Genomic DNA, 19995 nt, shown 5'->3' with positions numbered 1-19995 from the left:
AATTTTGCGTAATTTTAATTTTTCTAACAATTTGAATGTAGGCCCCTCTTGATCTTGAGGCCCTCGGCTGAAACCTAGTTAGCCTATAGGAAAATCCGGCCCTGCATGCGGTCATTCACCGTGGCGGCTGGAGAAATAAGAAACACAGTTAATACCGTCAGTTTAAGTTCATTGTTCAATTAAACTGATTGGTACATTACTTTATATAGTAATTACGCGTAATAATAGGTAATCTAGTAAATGTTAATGTAGTTCCCTTCAATTACATTCTAATCATTGTCATCAATGTTACAGGAGTATATGTGTAATATAAAACAGATAAAGATATGTATATTTTTATTTGGTTATAATACTACTTTACAACAAGTACTCAATTAAAGGGAGGGACTACATGAAATTAAAATTTGAAAATGAATGAATTCTAATTACAAGTATTATTTATTTGTTAATAAATGTGTGCAATTTGTGCTCTCGTATTTTGCTATAAGACGTATGCAAGACTATTTAACTTATACATATAAATTCTTGCTAATTTTAATTTTAAAACGAAGGAAATTGAGATAAATATTAATTATATGAAAAAATTGCAGCTATTAATAGACATAAAAGTGTAATTTCCGTTTCCGAAGTCTGAAAATCCGACCAGTGCTGAATAATACAAATAGAGTCACGCTAATCATGTAAATGTGAAAAATCACGCTTTTTAGAAAAACGTAAGTGTAATTTCCGTCTTTGATGTCCTAAAATCATACCAGTGCTGGTAGTACAAATAGAGTTACCAAAAACCAAATTACATGTGCAAAGATACCAAGTGAAAAAGGAATATTTCGCCTATTTACAGTGATTAAGCTGCATATCATTCTTTAAGTCCCAAAACCAGACCAGTTCTGTTTAGTACAATGTGACTCACCTTATGTAGAAGGTAGAAGTGCAAATACACTTGTAAAGGAGGAAAAATACTCTTATTTGGGGAGATAAATGAGTAATTTCCGGTTTTACAGTCCTTAAACCAGACCATTGCTGGATCTATTTGATGGTGAGCTTATTTAATATATACATATTATTTCACCCTAATTTGGAAATGAAACATCATAAACGAAGGAAATATTAGCTAGAATGTACAGCAAATTATTGTATTTTCCCTCTCACCACCTATTTCTGTAGCAGTGTTATAATACACATATATATTACATTTTGGGAAGAAGATTTAGGATTTAATAATTTAAAATTATTAAAACAATACATATACGTAGATGTATGTAATATATACATCACCTATAACACATGCCACTGACCTATCAGCTAACTCAATAAGAGTAGTCAACAGAAACTTGTTGCAGTGGTAGAGCCAAAGGCTGTAGTCAGGGCCAGATTTTCCTATAGGCTAACTAGGCTTCAGCCTAGGGCCTCAAGATCAAGAGGGGCCTACATTCAAATTGTTAGCAGCATTAAAATTACACTATTTTTAAAACATAACATATTATATATTAACATTTAACATATTGATGTATATCACAGTAGTGATTTTTTTATTATTTCTCATGTAATTTACAAACTTAAAAATGGGAGGTGAAAGGGCCTTATAAGTGGAATAGCCTAGGGCCACTCGTCATCCAAATCAAGCCCTGGTCTTACACACCCTCTTTTCGAAGAACTAACCTTAATCTAATTTCCCTGGAAAATGGTTCCAGATAAAAGTTACAGATCTCGTATGCGAGGTGACTTTAAAAAAATCGTAGGAGCCGTGTTCGAGAGAGAGAGAGAGAGAGAGAAAACCTGATCTTAAACTTCAAATATCTCAAAAACTACTCGATGGATTTCGTTTATATTTCACCTGTATTTGGAGACAACTTTTGTCTATATTTGTATAAAAGTTCGTGAAAATCTGTCGAGCAGGAAATGAGATATTTAGAGTTGAAATTGGGTTTCGTTTGAAATAGCGGAATCTTTAACTTCAAAAATCTCAAAAACTGCTCGATGGATTTTGTTTATATTTCACCTGTATATGGAGACAACTTTTGTCTATATTTGTATAAAAGTTCGTGAAAATCTGTCGAGCAGGAAATGAGATATTTAGAGTTGAAATTGGGTTTCGTTTGAAATAGCGGAATCTTTAACTTCAAATATCTAAAAAACTACTCTATGGATTTCGTTTATGTTTCATCTGTATATGGAGACAACTTTTGTCTACAATTGTATAAAATTTCGTAAAAATCTGTAGAGTAGTTAACGAGATATTAAGAGTTAAAGTTTGGTTTCGTTTAAAACAGCGAAATCTTTAACTGCAAATATCTAAAAAACTACACGATGGATTTCGTTTATGTTTCACCTGTATATGGAGACAACTTCTGTCTATAGTAATATAAAAGTTCGTAAAAATCTATCGAGTAGTTAAAGAGATATTTAGAGTTAAATTTTCGTTTCGCTTGAAACAGTGAAATTATTAACTTCAAATATCTCAAAAACTGCTCGATGGATTTTGGTAATATTTCACCTGTATATGGAGACAACTTCTGTCTATAATTTTATAAAATTTCGTAAAAATCTTTTGAGGAGTTACCGAGATATTTAGAGTTATATTTTCGTTTCTTTTGAAACAATGAAACCTTTAACTTCAATAATCTCAAAAACTGCTCGATGGATTTTGTTTAAATTTCACCCGTATATGGAGACAACTTTTGACTATAATTGTATATAATTTCGTAAAAAATCTATCGAGTAGTTAACGAGATATTTAGAGTTAAATTTTCGTTTTGTTTGAAACAGCGAAATGTTTAACATCAAATATCTAAAAAACTACTCGATATATTTCGTTTATGTTTCACCTGTATATGGAGACAACTTTTGTCTATATTTGTATACAATTTCGTAAAAATCTGTCGAGCAGGAAATGAGATATTTAGAGTTGAAATTGGGTTTCGTTTGAAACAGCGGAATCTTTAACTTCAAATCTCTAAAAAACTACTCAATGGATTTCGTTTATGTTTCATCTGTATATGGAGACAACTTTTGTCTACAATTGTATAAAATTTCGTAAAAATCTGTAGAGTAGTTAACGAGATATTAAGAGTTAAAGTTTGGTTTCGTTTAAAACAGCGAAATCTTTAACTGCAAATATCTAAAAAACTACACGATGGATTTCGTTTATGTTTCACCTGTATATGGAGACAACTTCTGTCTATAGTAATATAAAAGTTCGTAAAAATCTATCGAGTAGTTAAAGAGATATTTAGAGTTAAATTTTCGTTTCGCTTGAAACAGTGAAATTATTAACTTCAAATATCTCAAAAACTGCTCGATGGATTTTGGTAATATTTCACCTGTATATGGAGACAACTTCTGTCTATAATTTTATAAAATTTCGTAAAAATCTTTTGAGGAGTTACCGAGATATTTAGAGTTATATTTTCGTTTCTTTTGAAACAATGAAACCTTTAACTTCAATAATCTCAAAAACTACTCGATATATTTCGTTTATGTTTCACCTGTATATGGAGACAACTTTTGTCTATATTTGTATACAATTTCGTAAAAATCTGTCGAGCAGGAAATGAGATATTTAGAGTTGAAATTGGGTTTCGTTTGAAACAGCGGAATCTTTAACTTCAAATCTCTAAAAAACTACTCAATGGATTTCGTTTATGTTTCATCTGTATATGGAGACAACTTTTGTCTACAATTGTATAAAATTTCGTAAGGATCTATCGATTAGTTAACGAGGTATTTAGAGTGTAAATTTGGTTTCGTTTGAAACAGTGAAATATTTAACTTCAAATATCTCAAAAACTGCTCGATGGATTTTATTTATATTTCACCTGTATATGGAGACAACGTTTGTCGATATTTGTATACAATTTCATAAATATCTGTTGAGTAGGAAATGAGATATTTAGAGTTGAAATTGGGTTTCGTTTGAAACAGCGGAATCTCTAACTTTAAATATCTAAAAAACTACTCGATGGATTTCGTTTATGTTTCACTTGTATATGGAGACAATTTTTGTCTATATTTGTTTAAAATTTCGTAAAAATATGTCGAGCAGAAAATAAGATTTTTAAATCTGTCGAGTAGTTAACGAGATATTTATAATTAAATTTTCGTTTCGTTTGAAACAGCGAAATCTTTAACTTCAAATATCTTAAAAACTACTCGATGGATTTCGTTTATATTTCACCTGTATATGGAGACAACTTTTGTCTATATTTGTATAAAATTTACGTTAAAATCTGACGAGCAGGAAATGAGATATTTAGAGATGAAATTTGGTTTCGTTTGAATCAGCGAAATTTTTAACATCAAATATCTCAAAAACTACTCGCTGGATTTTGTTTATATTTTACCTGTATATGGAGACAACTTTTGTCTATAATTGTATAAAATTTCGTAAAAATCTATCGAGGAGTTACCGAGATATTTAGAGTTAAATTTTCGTTTCGTTTGAAACTGTGAAATATTTAACTTCAAATATCTCAAAAACTGTTCGATGATTTTTGTTTATATTTCATCTGTATATGGAGGCAACTTTTGTCTATATTTGTATTTAATTTCGTAATAATCTGTCCAGCAGGGAATGAGACATTTAGAATTAATTTTTGGTTTCGCCAAATTTGGAAGCTTTATATTTCTCTTTGTTTTTGTCCAATTCTGATGATTTCTTTACCGAATGACAGAGAAATGTTTTCTCTATTAGCAACATAAATTGCACTTTTCTAGTAGGAATAGGTACAGAGATATTGAAGGTTAAATTTTAGAGGTTTTCAAATGGGGTCAAATTTCAAACCTTTATATCTCTCTTTGTATTTGTCTTAAATTCTGTAAAAAAAAAAAAAAAAAACATATTTGGTATAGTGAAAAGAAGTTAAATTGTGATCTTATCAAAGTATTGGGATACTTTATTGGTAGAATTTTCCTATCTGGCACGTAGATTCCTTTGATAAAAATAAGGTCATATAACACATTTAAAATTTAAACTTCAAAGAAACTTGATTATAAGTTACTATATTACTATTAGTTACTAAATTAACTATAAGTAGAGAGATATTCTCAGATTTTTTTTTAGTGGAAGGGGCACACTTGGAGTTCTTAACAGACCTTCATAGAAAGTTGAGTGTATTTCACAGATCACAAAACTTATTTGTTTTGAATCGTGCTTATTACACATTAGCTACCCAAGCCAAAAAACAACCAATAGCATTTCCAACAATATTGCTGTATCGATGTCTTTAAAATAAAATCGAAAATTTCTAAACTCAAAATCAGCTGCCGAAGAAATTTCAGTTATGTTACTGTTTAAACTTAGTAGATATCATTTGTCTTAACTCAGAGAGCAAAGCTTCTGCGATGTCCTGTCTGACGCCAGATCAACTGCCAGAGGTTAGGCTTTTTGATAGGCATGAACTACAACTGTGATTGCATGTAATTGTGGACTTTTCTTAGTTTATACTGTATATGATCCTTCTATTTCCAGTACTGTGATCGATTAGGGAAAGAGATCAAAAAGGCTAAAGGTAATAAGGAGAGAAAGATATTTTTTAAGTTGAAAAGTGTTAACGAGCTTATTGACTGGCGGGAATGTAGACCCAATTTAAGTTCAGATTACTTTGAGAGCGCTGCACTTGTAACTGGTAAGCATAATAGTGTTAGTTAGCTGGGCTATCGTCTATGGTCTCATGTTTTTTGAATGATTCTCTTCAGAGAAATTTTGTAGGAGCTGTACGTTAGGATCTAGTTGTGCACTCAGCCGAAAATGTTTAAACAGGAATAATTCAAAATCAGAGAGGAATAAACAAGAAGAAAACAAAACTGCCAGTGAAGTTGTGGAAAAAATTGTGAATAAAATCACTAAATTTTCTGCATACCAATCCTATTACTGCCGGAACACAATTGATATTTAGATTTTATTGTGACTGAGCAGAAAATGTTTCGTTTATTAACAAGTGGAAATCCTGATTTAAAAATTTATTCTGCAACATTCATTAGTAATTTCATAATGAATTTAATTTAAGAAAAAAGCCCAGGTGAAAAAATACTTATGATGGGTGTCATAGGTATAAGTTGATTCACAACAATCAAAACATGTTCACCAGTGTCATCTAATATAAGCAGAAAGTAACCGAACTATGGACATTAAAGAAGGCAAAGAAAATTCGCACGTTCAAATAATAACCAACGACATAGAAAATCCTTCTTTTTCCAAAGTTCCCTGCAAATACATATTTTATTATGCTAGGTCAGGGGTCGGCAACTTATTTCAAGTAGAGACCCATTTTTCTTAAATAATTTTAATAAATCTTACCAAGAGTCGTAGGGATGATAGTGTAAAAAACTCTGTAGATCATTTGTTTTTATGATATTCAATAACATTTAAATGTTTTATATATTTATTTTCATATATTGCAAAGTAAGTAAACAAATAAATAATAACTAAACTTGTTAAAATGAAAAGGGGGCAGACTTATATAATTACGTACTTCATTATAACATAATTCTATTCAATTTCTAACCTATCACATTTAAAATTCTTTATGAAAAAATATCTTTACTTTAATAAATGAAATTTTCATTTGTTTCAATAAAATTAAAATATATAATTTATTTTGGACAGGCTGGAGAGCCACACAATTTGGATAAAAGAGCCGCATTTGCCGACCCCTGTGCTAGGTAATTAGGGTAGTTTAACAGAGAAACACTGCAGAAACCAAGAATATTGATACATCTAGGAAAAAGAGGTGTGTAGTAGGAAAAGTAGTATAGTTCTCAAAAAATTTATTGACGTAAATGTTATAATCATTGCTAGGCCTCAGCTGCCTGTCAAACGATTCAGACATTTCTGATATCGAAAAAGCTGTTAATATAAATCAAAGAACTTCCATCTTGAAGTACTCTTTCATAGTGACTTGTCGCAAAACGAATCCCATAAAAGTCACGAAAATGACAACACAGAATTTTTTCTCAGTGGCTAATTATAATTGTAATAATATTTTATATTTATAATAAAAGCTATTTTCAGTTGAAAGTATGACAAAAACAAACAAAAAATCAGTTTGGTGTTGTCAAGAGTACTGAAAATTTAAAAAAAAAAACGCCCCAAAATCGTTTTCATAAAATATTAACACCAAGATGTCAAATTTCTAAAACTTTCAATTCAAATTCGTCTCAAAAAGTCATGACCAGTGTCTGAATGTAATTAGTTAGACATATACTTAATTAGAATAGCCTTTTATGAAGTTGTAAAATGTTTTTTCGATATGTTGCCAGAACATTAATAAAACTACTCAATTAGAATTAATCATATTATTGCACAGAATGTCTCAATATTCTTGATAAAATATATTTTTCTTTTAAAATTTCAGTCTTAGCCTGATAATTTTATCGTAATCTACTTGCTATGTCACTATGAGAATTAATTAAAAATTTATAAAAACCTACCTTCAACAAAAAAGTTTAATGCTAGCTGTGTTAGTTTCAGCGGACAGTGTACCTGCCATGAGCCAAGAACACAAGTTGGTCGGAGATTTACTTCCCTGCTTCCTGGGCAGCAACACTGACTACATATTGGCCGATTCCTTACCTCACAAGCATGCTAAGCGGATATTTAGAATAATACCAGGACTAGGTACGTCAGTTCACTCAAGTGATGACAACATGACAAGACTGCGCTCAAGAGCTAAGAAGCAGTCACGCTAAACTGGTGAAGGCCTCAAATTTAATTTTGAGGGTGCTTTATATGACAGCTAAACAGGAACACTATGATTAGGACTCAAATCTATTGACCCGACTTACAATCTCATAAACTTACTGTTGAATACATGACAATACATTATTGACAGACTTACTATGATTCATGACAATTTGATGTTGCAGATCCTAAGCTGCACAATTTGTGTGAGAAGTGCCTGGTAGTGGGTACATGCTACTCGCAGCTATGTCGTTTCATAGAAGACAACAGGTTCCTTAATGCAGGCCGAGTAAATCAGGCTCTTGGCTTCGCCATGGACATGACTCTGGAGGCATATAAGGTGTGACACGGATTTTAAGCTACCTTGATATTTCCTGCAGTTGGAAGTGGGCTAGCCACTTCTTCAGGGCTGTAAGCGTTCCTGAGCTATATACTAGGACTATATAATATATATACTAGTATATTTCTTGCAGCTACTGCTGTGTGACAACTAATGAATAAATGTCTCTGCTTCCTTTACTCCGAAGTTTTCAAGTACTTTTTGCTGATAAAAATGATTTTATTGGCAGTTCCTTTATAGCTACCTGTTTTCTAGTGTACATCTATGAAAAAATCTTTAAAAAATGTCTAATCATATGCAGGAATTCAATCAATCGCGTCATATTGAGTATACTCTGGCCCAGCAAACACACGCAAAGGATTAATAAATTGTGTGACAAAGAAGCTAAAATTTTCTGGCCCTACTCGGAATATCATGATTTAGTAACCAAATTGCAGAGAAATAAAAAATTAACTAAACTAAGCCGCTTCACTCTGTATTAGCTAAAACTTGCTACTCTATTTTTAATGAAAATGATTTCTCTTTGAAGAATTTAATGTCATGTCAAAGATGCTGATTAATAAAAGATTTAAGCGTTGAATTTCTCCCTGGCCGTAGTTGACTCTTATGGGAAGGGCTAAGATAAGTTCAAATTATGAAAAGTAATAATTGGCTGTATACTAAATAGGCGATTAAAAGAATTTTTAGAAACGTGAGGAAAAAAGCGCAGAGTACCCATACACTTTAGTACTTGTTGCTTAGATGTAAACTCACACACGTGGCGTTCAGTTCAGACTTGGTGTATCAAGACGGTTATACTGCATCTAGAACTCTTAAGGCAATTTGCAAGGGGGCATGCAAAGAGCCTATCTGACAATGTTAGTAATTAAGTGTTCGTTTACTATTTGTTCGCAGAGTTTCGTCGTGGACCTGCAAGATGTGTACATCACTAGGGGTTTGAGTCTACAGGAGTTGTACTTCCACATACAAGATACGATCAGCACATTGGAACTATTGTGCGAAATTGCCGAGCATGTCACTGTCGTATGTATGTTACATTGGTGCTTGCATGTTTTATGAAGATCTTGAAAACTAAGGCAAATAAGAGACTTATCTAAACCTAGACATTCTCATATGTGTGGAGAGGTGTAACCTAATCAGCTAAACATGTTTTGGCGTAGATATTAGCCTCTATTTTTACTGCCTAGCAGTAACAGAACTGCTGCCAGACATTTACATGCTAGAAACTTACATTTGTAACATCATTTTCTGGTTTCAGCAAGAACTACGTGGAGCTGCTACACTGTCGTACCTGCATCGCCTAACGATTGCCTACATGGAACCACCGGCCAGTCATAGCCTACTGAAATATTTAACCAAGAACGCATCAGCGCCATATTTCCAATCCATAAAGGAATGGATTTTCAATGGTATCATATTTGATCCATTTGAGGAGGTAAGTTCGGAATCATTCTAGTCCATCTTTAGTTATTGGAAGAGGGTCTGAAAGTCAGGCACAGTCTGTTATTGCACATTGTACAGAAATAAGCGTGTTAGTGCTCTGCTTGGCCCGACTATTTGTGATCAGGCCATATTATTCCTTTTTTTTTCTATTTCATAGTTCAACCTCAAACTTAATTTAACTTGATTAGAAATTATATTTCTTGTAGTTCATGATCACTGAGAAGCCGAGAGCATCGTGCAGTCACAGCTCAGATTTCTGGGAGAAGCGTTACCATCTAAAGAAGGTGCATATACCTTCCTTTTTAGAGTCCGCTACAAATGAAATATTTAAGTCTGGCGCATACCTAAATGTCATTAAGGAGGGTGGTGAGTGCTCACATTATTACTATAAATGATAAAAAAAAATTCTCGTTTTTCAATGTAAAACAATATATATATTTTTTATCACGTATTTGGAAGTTCCTTTCTCTTAATTTTATCACTTAACAAATTTTTTGCAAAAAATAAAAACCTGGTGCAAACTCTAACGTTTCTCTCACTATAAACCTCTAGGTACTGTATTATTTAAAAATACTTGATTCTCCATATCATTAAACTGTTATAAAAGATAATACTGAAACGACACTGTGGAAGAATGCTAAATATCCTTCTTCCTCCAGAAACGCCTAAAATTAATTTTTCTGGAAGCATTAATGCGATCAAGTCACAGAGCAATGAGTGTGTCAAGTACATACTAAGTTTAAAGACAATTTTTGCATTAGCATCCTTTAATAAGACATATAAATCACATATTACAGTGAAATTTCACTTTAGGGGAAGTCTACAGATCTACCTCCTAGAAGTGTTCTTATTTGAAACATAAGTGAAGTCGAAATCTCTACATCAAACTATTAATCACCTCTGACAGTGGGCGATACTCTAAAATTTGTAGGGATACAATAAACACATGCGTGCTACAACAGATAAAATCAAAGAAATGAGATGAAGTTCCTCGAAAGTGAGTTGTTGGATTGCCGTTCCAGAGATGAAAACGGTGTTTCTTCATAGTGATAAAATATCTTCTAATTATTCAGAGTTTATTGAGATTATTTATATTCTAAAGAATTATGTAGAGTTTATTTGCAAACGCAGGGATTATTTTCGGTTTGAATTACTTAGGTATTCTTTTAGTTTATTATTGATTTCCTTTCCATTTGAGTTAAGAGATAACGTTAAACGTTTAGAAAACAGCGCATTATAGTTTCAATAATTTTGCTGTACAAAAACATATTTTTTTAAACATATTTTATTGGACATACCCATTTGTAATGTTTAGCCTGTTTATTTGCAGTATGCTTGTGTTTAAAGTTGGATGTCTGCAAGTATGAAAGGTGAGCGAATGAGTCAGGTTTAGGTGCTTCGGTTATGGTTGGAATAACAAGTACACCATCCCACAACTTGTATATAATATTATAGTATCTATCTCTTAGGTGTATTTTTTAGGTTAAGTTCACAGGGGTGTGACGGAATATCGCGTGTACCACCCTTAAGTATGAATGTTGGTATGCTAGTCTGGTATGAATGTATCGCGTTAGGTCGCAGTTATTTGTGCAGATGTATTTATTAGTGTATTTTTATTTATTTTTATGAGTGCGTTAGTTAGATTCGTGAATGAAAGAACCGGTCGGTTCTATCAGTCTGGCGTCACATTAGAAATTATAGCTGTATGATGATAATACATTAATGCCAAAGGAAGAAGAAGAAAAAAAGTCTTTATTTTGTGTTATTAATATTTTGTGTTGTATATATTAGTTATTTATACTGTATTTATTAACTCTATTAAATTGTGGCAAGAGAATCTCGTGTGAGTGTTCACACCATTTTTTTATTTGTTTTAATTCACCCAATTAGTTTACTTTGACTTAGTATATTCTAATTTTATTTTCAGTTTCACACGACAGGAAGTTAAATCTAGCTAGAGTTGAGGCTATTAGTTATTCCTCGAGGCCATCTAAATACCTAGATGTAATCAGTAGAGCGTACATTCACTCCAGTTCTTATTTGCTCACACACATGCTAGAAGAGTATCAACTTTTGGAACGTTTTACGTAAGCAATGTGAATGATCCATATCATGTTTCGAAGGCGCCACGATAACTGCGCGGTTATAGGCGAGACCCGCAAAGCTAAGATATACTGTGGTACTGGGTTCAATTCCCGGTCTAGGCCTTGAATTTTATTTAATGGTTAACAAAAGAAATTTGTAGTAAAGTACTTTTGGTAGTCGCCTCCGTCCAAGATACCTGATTTGGGAGTTTGACGTAAAGCCTGAAAAAATAGACATTAATTTATTATTTACTTTTACTAATGAGTAAACAATAAACATAAAATAAACAATGGTTTCGAGATTTCATTTCTGAATTCACAAAAAAAAAAAAAAAAAATGTTTTAGCTTTATGAGAAAGTACCTTTTGATCCAACAAGGAGAGTTCATAGCGCAGATTCTGGACACCTGTGACGATGAACTGTGCAAGCCCATCAAGGACATCATCCCATCAAGAATGCAGACACTGGTTGATATGGCAATTCGAGGCGTTGAAGATTCGATAAGAGACGATCTCAATATTGTCTTGCAGCCACAAGATCTCTGCTACCAGGTCTCCAAGATATTATCCGTTGCATCCAACGAGGAATCTTGTATGTTGAGTCAATTTGATTTTGCTTTCACCCTGAATTCTAAACAGGCCGTTGTAAGGTCTTTTTAACATGTCAGAATTAATAGAAGCCCTAAAACTCACTCCAGCTTAAAACTCAGTTTTAAAGTAAGGAGGATTTTCACTTAACAAAATATCAGAGTGACATACTATCACCATACAACACCCTACTAAAGTACATTCCTCTTAATACTTTACTTCTCTCCCAGGTTTTATTGGCTCTTGCTCGTCGCTTATTACATTTTAAACAAAGAAAACGAAACACAAGCAACAAAGTTTAAAAATTGTAATTTTTAACCCCACTCCGAATGTTATTGGGACAATTATTGGCTGCTCACTACATTGTACTGATTGGGATAATTTGAAGTACAAATTGAAGGTTCCTAAATGTATTGGTGAAGTTCTGTACATTGAAGTGATGAGCAGTTTAGGTGCAAGAATGTCATTTCTCATAATTATACTGGCGATATTTGTGGAAATTTACTGTGCGCATACTTGTGGAAATTTAGAGATGAGGTTAGAGTTCCTCTAAAAAATGTATAAGTGGTAAATCTGCGCACTGTGTTCCTCTGGGCACTTATAACACTCCTTTAGGCCCATCATTTTTTTTTTCTAAATATTGACTCTTTTTCTTCCTGTTTTAGGTCAAAAATCTATTGAATTAAATACCAGTCTGTCTGGATTCGAGTGTTTTACGCTGAATATGGCATGTCGCTGGCCGATTTCGCTAATCTTCAACGCCAGAATCATCTCTTGCTACCAGATGATATTTCGCCTATTATTCTACTGTAAACATGTGGAGAGGTTACTGTCAAAGTAAGATTACCTTGCAAATATGGTGTATATCTCATTTACTACAGAAATGTCCAAACAGTAGTTTATTTCTATATTTGTTATATGGTGTTCCTAGATATTTTTCGTTCACTAAAAATTTGTTTGTTTTTTTTAATTTATTATGATTATGATTATTATTATTTTTATAATTTTAGAAATTCTAATTCAGCTTCAAGGGAGTTACATTTTTTATTTTTGAGCAATTTGAAATTACAGAAGATTTGTATTTTGTTTTATTATTATTATTTAATTTAAGGCGCCTCATCAACTGAGGTCATGGCCCCCTGAGCTTTTTTCCGGACAGCGTTCTCTCGTTACAGACAACTTTGTCCATCACAGAGTGGGGTGTGGATCTCCTCCCATTGGATTGGCGGTACAAGATGACGGCATGGACGAAGACTATAAAATTAGTAAACTTGAATGTCTTCAATTTTTTTTTTTGGCTGAAGGGTCATTAGCGCCATTTTCTAATGTTAAAATAAAAACAAAATCTCTGGGAACATTCACACAACTTTATTTTACTATTCTCAAAATTCTAACTCATAAATATTCTTCACTCTAGGAAAATTTGTGCCGTAATTAATACTCACCAACATTATACAGTTTTTAAAACCGTACATTACACTGAAATGCCAAACCCAATTCCACCTCATTTTTTTTTCTCCTCTCAAACTTCATTACTTTTCTCACCTTAATTTTTTTTTTCTTTGAAGTCCCCATATTTTACAGTAACTTCTTTATACTTAATCACCGTTTGCAATTAATCAAATTCCTTTCCAAGAGGGTCCCTAATGTCTAGGATTCTTATCTCAATAAAAGGATTTTATTAATAATGCAATGAAAGGTTTCTAGAGAAACTATTTTTATTTATTTATTACAATTTAATTTATTGATAACAAAGATCTTCTTACTTCTGCTTAAAAATAATCACTAACGTAATAATGTACACCTCCATTTGGCTTCCAAACGACGATTGCGTATAAACCACAATAAATGATTATCCAGAACATATAATTTAATATTTATTTTTTAAAGTGCCGTATGATTTTAAATATTTATTATTTATAAACCTATGTATGTGTGTAATGTATAGAGTCTGGATTTTGGATCAACGTTTGCGAAAGTTGCCACCCGATCAGATGCATCAGTACAGTGGAGCGTTCGCACTGCGTCACAAAATGATCTACTTCATCCAGAACATGCAATACTACATGATGGAGGAAGCAATCGAGCCTAACTGGATTGAGTTCCAGCTGGAGCTAAAGAAGGTGAGACTACCACGCTGACAGAGACTTTTTTACCTGTGCTCGCCGCTGTTGTAAAAGCCTTACTGCCAAGTAATTAGTCTGTGTTCTAATGACAGTATTTTATTACCGTCGGCAAAGAGCCGGACATTCTCGCTCATAACATGTGTGGCATCCAGATCATCTAGCTGGCACAGTAGGCTTACCTGTTGTCATCTAGCTTAACCCAGAGGGTCTATTGTTGAAGCGCACTAGTTAGAACACCCTAACAAGCTTGTATGTTAAACTAGAGAGTACGCCTAGGCAAAGTATGAAGGCATGGATTTTGAAATCCTGAGCGTAACCAATGATCACTTTAAAATATGTGCTTTGAGGTTTTATGTTTCCCCTGACAATACTGCAGGTTATCTTCTGTCAAGCCTATGCAATGCATTGTTTGATCTGCAATGGCTGGTGAGTAGAAGCATGCACTCGAATCTTCTGGCCGTCCTAATGGATGTATATGTAAAGTGATGGAAGATGTAAAAAAACCTCCTTGGCCCCTGGGTGCGGTCCATGGCTCCTGTCCCGCTCAAGCAAGCATACCTTTGAATGCCATTAAGTAAGGGCTTCGTCTACCAGTGACGTGGTAGGACGCCATTGGTCTGCCATATTGGTGAAGACCATCCTTGGCTTTTACGCCTACCAAGGGGGACTCGGGCCTTGTGTGTTAATATTAATTAGGTGATGATTTCATGTTAATTCTTCAATATGACTCCTATGTACTTGGCCTGCATGGAAAAAAAAACTATTTCTACGCTCCTCTAAACTTTGCAGGTTCTTACGCCGTGTAAGTGGGCAACCTTAGCCTTTTGGGTACAGTCCCTCTCATTCAAACATCCCTTATCGACCATGTTTAAGGCTCTCTAAATGAGTTCTGAAACAATATCCGCTACACGGCTATAATTATAAAACTCGCAAAGTTATTTCCTAATCATCCAATAATAACTGTTCTTGTGTTAGGTCAGAAGTGTGATTTGGGTAATGTTGTAGAGTTTGAAATGAATGTTCTCAGTCCTCAATTGTCACATACATCTTCGATTATACTCCAAGCTACTCTATTAGCTTTTTGCTAAATGATCCATGCCCCCTCTGGAATGTAAGTAAATTAAACCTCAGACTGGCGCAATATCAATGGCCAAAACAAAGAGTAAGAATCTGTAGGATCCTCTTCCTTTAAAGAACGCTCTATCATTGATGCCTATCACAGTTAATACACCATCAACACTTTTTTTTCACTTTTTTAATGGTACCCAATCAGTGATCATCTATCCTGTCGGACTATATGCCTAGTAATGTTGCATCTTTGTTCCTGGATAACAAAATTATAAAACCTCTTCTTGCCACCGATTCGAAAGGCACTTGGAGCTAACACCCACAGCATAAGTGTTTCCTTGGATTAAGAGGATGAGACCAGCTTGTCATCAGCTGAGTACACGTCAATATGTGTTTCAGCAGTGTCAGCCGAGTGCCTACTAATGTAATTAGCTAAGAATTTCATTCTTTCCTATAATGCTGACTTGTTTGTCCTCAGGTGACTGGTCCGTGCAGTTCTAGTAATGTACATAATGGTCCTTTTGTCACTAACAAGGTAAGTTTGAGTTTTCGAAGTAAATCGAAGAAAGACGGCTTCTATCCTACAATGCTATTCTTAGTACAATTATTGGTTCCCACATCTTGCTTTATGAGTAAGCCTTGTTTGTTTGGTTTCTTGTTTTAGGTGAAATCAATTGACGATTTGATTGCCATCCATAAGCGATTTCTAGACAAATGTATGAACGACTGCCTTCTAACAAACGCTTTACTATTCCCGATGTTCAAATCGCTGCTGGCCATCTGCAAGGATTTTGTAACCTTTATTGTTGTTAGTAACGAAATTTTCGAATTTGCCCTTAAATTGGATATCCATTTTCTGTGTCTTCTGGTGCGAAAGTGTTTTTTAGAAATTGCTTATATTAAAGAGGATCTGAGTGAGTGTCAACTGTGACTCAATAACGACATTTCTTTTTGGGAGGACCTCGTAGATCCATTATTAGTAAAAGTCAGATCCAACTGAAAGTATTAATTTTACGCGCGTCATCATCTGAGGTCACTGGCGCCAGTGCCTCCGGAAATGTTCTATTACAGACTACACTGTTCATCATCGGACAGTAGCTGTAAGAATATCCAAGAAAAAGATAATCTAAGTGCTGGTAGCCGGATTTGAACCCATGATCCTGTATGCTAACCATTTAGCTAATTCCTCCCTTAATAATCATATTAAAGAAATAATGGATGGAATCTGTACGCCTGAAACTTAACATGGAAAATTTGTTCTTGTGTTTCTTTCTCCTTCCTCTATTGCTGCTTGTCTCATCATTTCATAATATGGTGGTCGTGAAAATTTTAGTATCTTGCTTGCTCTTGAAAGCTGGTTGAGTCGGTCTATTGAAACGTTTTCGCTCCAATTGATAGTCGAATTGTTTTGTCACTTTTTTCTAACACTAATTATGTGTAAGCCGGAGCCTAAGGTTTGCGTACCGTATCGTCAGAAAAAGGATAAGATGCTCCTTAATCGTTAAGACCTTTGGTGGCTGAGTCGTAATTGACTAGTGAGTTGTTGTTTAACAACATCTAATGCTTACTAGTTGTTGAAACAATCGTACTCAAAGTGATGTCCTCGGCCCGTTATAATGAACAAGCTCACTAATTGGTATCTGCGACAATAGAGGCCATGATATTTTTGAAGTACACACTTCAGAAATGGATATGGATGATATATGGTCAGATGATATGGTAGAGGATGTGTTCGAACTTGGAGCGAAAATCCCCAGAGGAAAATGGTGTGATGTTGAATTTTGTGTTCTGGTGGGAAATGCAGGTGCAGCATTCACGTTTGCCCAAAAGTAGCGCTGGAATACAATACAATACTAATTCTTGATCCACGAATCCTGATAGCTAAAACTGTGTAGATGCTAAAAGATGCCTCTTCGCAAATCTGCAGTGCTTAAAGGTCGTGCTGTGCAAGTAGACTTCTGACAAAAAAGTGGTCTCATTTCAGCAGCAGATGCGTATTTTTCAAAAGTTCTGCAATACTGGTATTACATGCCTGTGGTTGTGTTATTCTCCCCATGTTATGGGATCCACGAATCTCTTTTATTAGCGAAATAGTGTCGGTCTCTAAGTTTTCTACTGCGCTCTCCTGATGAATTTCTTCGGTAAACTGTTTAATGAAGTTTACCATCAGAATCCGCATTTCAGTAGCGTTTTTGGTTTCTGAAGAAAACGATATGAGTGATTTTGTGAACTGCCTCAGTGTAAAACTTGATTAAGTAAACTTACATAAAAATTACTGTTCATTATTTTTGGTTACTTATTCATTGTTTTAATAGTATGAAAAAATAACTGCCAATTACAGTCATATTTTGTATTTTTTTATTATGCCGAGCTTTCGACCTAGGGACTAGGTCATCTTCAGACTGTGGAACATACTTACAGTGTAGTAACAATAATTATTTTAAAATGAATGTGTATAATGTAATGTAATTTACAAAATTGTTTACCTAATTGACAATGAATATTTTACATCACTAAAGGTTGGTGTGTTTTCTGTCTTGTCTGTTCATGGACTGAGTGTGATCGGTTTTATGTATTTGGTTGTGAGAAGGTCAATGTTGCCAATTGTCAAGTATTACGTAGTAAGTTGGCGTATAGGTTGTTTAAATTGTTCGTGTCAGTTTTGAAAATTAGACTGTTTCCTGTCTTTGATATGCATATCATTTCTTGCACTTTTCTTTTTTTTTTATGTTAGTTTCTGATTTAAGTATCTTTGTTTTTGGGAAACCGAAAGTGTGATGATTTTCTGTGCTATGTAAGGAAAGTGCTGTGGTTACTTACATAAAAAATACATATAAGAGAGGGTAATTCTAATCAAAGGTAAGTTAATTACAGAACACATACAAATGAACCATATATTTAACCACATATCAAGATGGAATTATGTCAGTTAAGATGGAAACATCAAGACCAACATTTTGTGTATCCTCACATTGATCCACGTTCATATCGTTTCTGAGACTGTAAAGAAATCATTCATCTCGATCAAACGATTGGCAGTTATCTCACAAAACAGGATTCTTCAAACAATTGTTAAATTCTTGAAAGAGCAATTCATAACACCATTCTTCAATACCCAAATAATCAACGAAACTGAGTCAAGTTGTAACTACAATTCTAGACCACATACACTTGAACATTTAGTTTTAAGAGGACTTAGCTAACTTACAATTGTAATAATTGCAGTATGAGTGTAATTTCTGAGTGTTAATTGTCTGTTCTGTGTTTTAAGATGACGCGCAAGGCTCAGAAAGAGGCTGAGTTTTCTAGCAGCTTAACAGATGTATCAGAAATGGCTGAGTCTACTACCAATTTTGGGGTAATGGTTCATTGATGTATTTGAGGACTGCTTTGTCGTTTCCTCACCGCTCATTTATTAACACCCTCAATAATTAAAATTTCCTATCCACCCTCAAATGACGTAATAAATAATGCATCGTGTTTTTTATCCGCACAAGCAGATAAAAGTAGCAGATTGAAGTTTCTCAAATGTTAATGTTTCGCTTCATGATTTTGTTCTTCTAAATGTTTAAGATTATTTCAAAAATTTTAGCTGTTAAAAATAATTTTTAGTGCATGTATTTAGTATTTTACATTTACGCAATGAAACAGTAATTAATTACTGTGTTAGTGTTGTCCATTAATGGTACAACAACAGCTCTATCCAAACTTAATCATCCAACACTCGCCGTAATGACGTGGGTCCTAATCAAAGGCTTTATATTGGCCAATACCCAAAATAATTATAGGTTTGGTTAAGCTCTAAACTGACAAACTCTAAATAGAAAATAGTAAAAACGTACTGGTTAATACCCTCAGTAATGAAGTGTTTGTCTAATTGAGGTTACTCGGACAGATTTCGCCTCTGTCATGTGAAAGTCCAGGTTGTAGTTGGTTTAATGCAGATAGAACAAACACACACTAGATAGAAGTGTGTTAGAATAGACAGATTAAGGTAATTTTGATATATCTCAACACTGGCATGGGTGTACCTAGGTTGTAGTTGACTTAATGTTAGACAAATAAAAAAATACATACTGGCTAATACCGTGAGTAATGAAGTCTTTGTTTGATTAAGTGACTTGCCACTGATTATGAGAGTGCAGGTTGTAATTTCTTAATGGTAGGTAGAACAAACACTGCCTAATGCCTTGAATTTAATGTGTTCGTCTTATTATGGTCTAATCGTAGATTTCGTAGGCGATGGAGTTCCTTGCTGACTTTCTAATGAAATTGGCCTTGGTTTGCTGTTTAGTTTTCCTACCCTGGAGATAGCACTTGCTCGTAACCTCCTTGTGCATGCAATGATAGTATATATTAGTAATTTATTATTTTCATAATAGTATATAACTATTTTTTTTTCTTCTATTTTGTATTACAGACGATATCTGAACTAGATCTAAACATATCGGGCGACAGTTTTGCTAAGACTATTTACCAGCTGGATGAGAAATTTCAGTCTCAGTACATTCTGTTTCTGCAGTCCATTGCGGAGCTGAGCTGTACCGATCAAGGAACCACTAAAATTTCGGAGATTTTACGTAGGTTTGTACAACGTTTGTTCTAGAGAGATTTTACCTGACCCAATAGAATAGAATATGTAAGTGAATGTGGACCAAGCAACCCACAT

General features: G+C 33.9%; 1 protein-coding gene across 12 annotated transcripts in view; it reads left to right on the top strand.

The window, feature by feature from the left end:
• The window catches only part of LOC141459334 (gamma-tubulin complex component 2-like), a 30090-nt gene that overhangs the window by 9113 nt on the left and 982 nt on the right, over nt 1-19995 (top strand). The window contains exons 1-16 of one of the 12 annotated variants that reach the window (XM_074138307.1): nt 5485-5624; nt 5708-5828; nt 6605-6728; nt 7463-7615; nt 7864-8018; nt 8913-9041; nt 9277-9453; nt 9668-9827; nt 11389-11548; nt 11892-12136; nt 12798-12969; nt 14081-14255; nt 15805-15861; nt 15991-16134; nt 18598-18684; nt 19747-19906. In XM_074138307.1, the coding sequence (XP_073994408.1) occupies nt 7486-7615; nt 7864-8018; nt 8913-9041; nt 9277-9453; nt 9668-9827; nt 11389-11548; nt 11892-12136; nt 12798-12969; nt 14081-14255; nt 15805-15861; nt 15991-16134; nt 18598-18684; nt 19747-19906 (1951 nt within the window). In that variant the 5' untranslated portion in view covers nt 5485-5624; nt 5708-5828; nt 6605-6728; nt 7463-7485. Of the gene's footprint in view, nt 1-5219; nt 5374-5467; nt 5625-5707; nt 5829-6604; nt 6729-7462; nt 7691-7863; nt 8019-8912; nt 9042-9276; nt 9454-9667; nt 9828-11388; nt 11549-11891; nt 12137-12797; nt 12970-14080; nt 14256-15804; nt 15862-15990; nt 16135-18597; nt 18685-19746; nt 19911-19995 lie in introns of those variants that run through there. The other 11 variants (XM_074138303.1, XM_074138299.1, XM_074138301.1 and 8 more) reach the window with 11 other exon arrangements.

This window comes from Rhodnius prolixus, unplaced genomic scaffold (genome assembly GCF_049639745.1).
Source record: "Rhodnius prolixus isolate KJV_2025 unplaced genomic scaffold, Rpr scaffold_11, whole genome shotgun sequence".
Classification (NCBI taxonomy): domain Eukaryota; kingdom Metazoa; phylum Arthropoda; class Insecta; order Hemiptera; family Reduviidae; genus Rhodnius; species Rhodnius prolixus.
The sequence above is the reverse complement of the archived record's forward strand: the minus strand, read 5'-3'. Positions and strand labels throughout refer to the sequence as shown.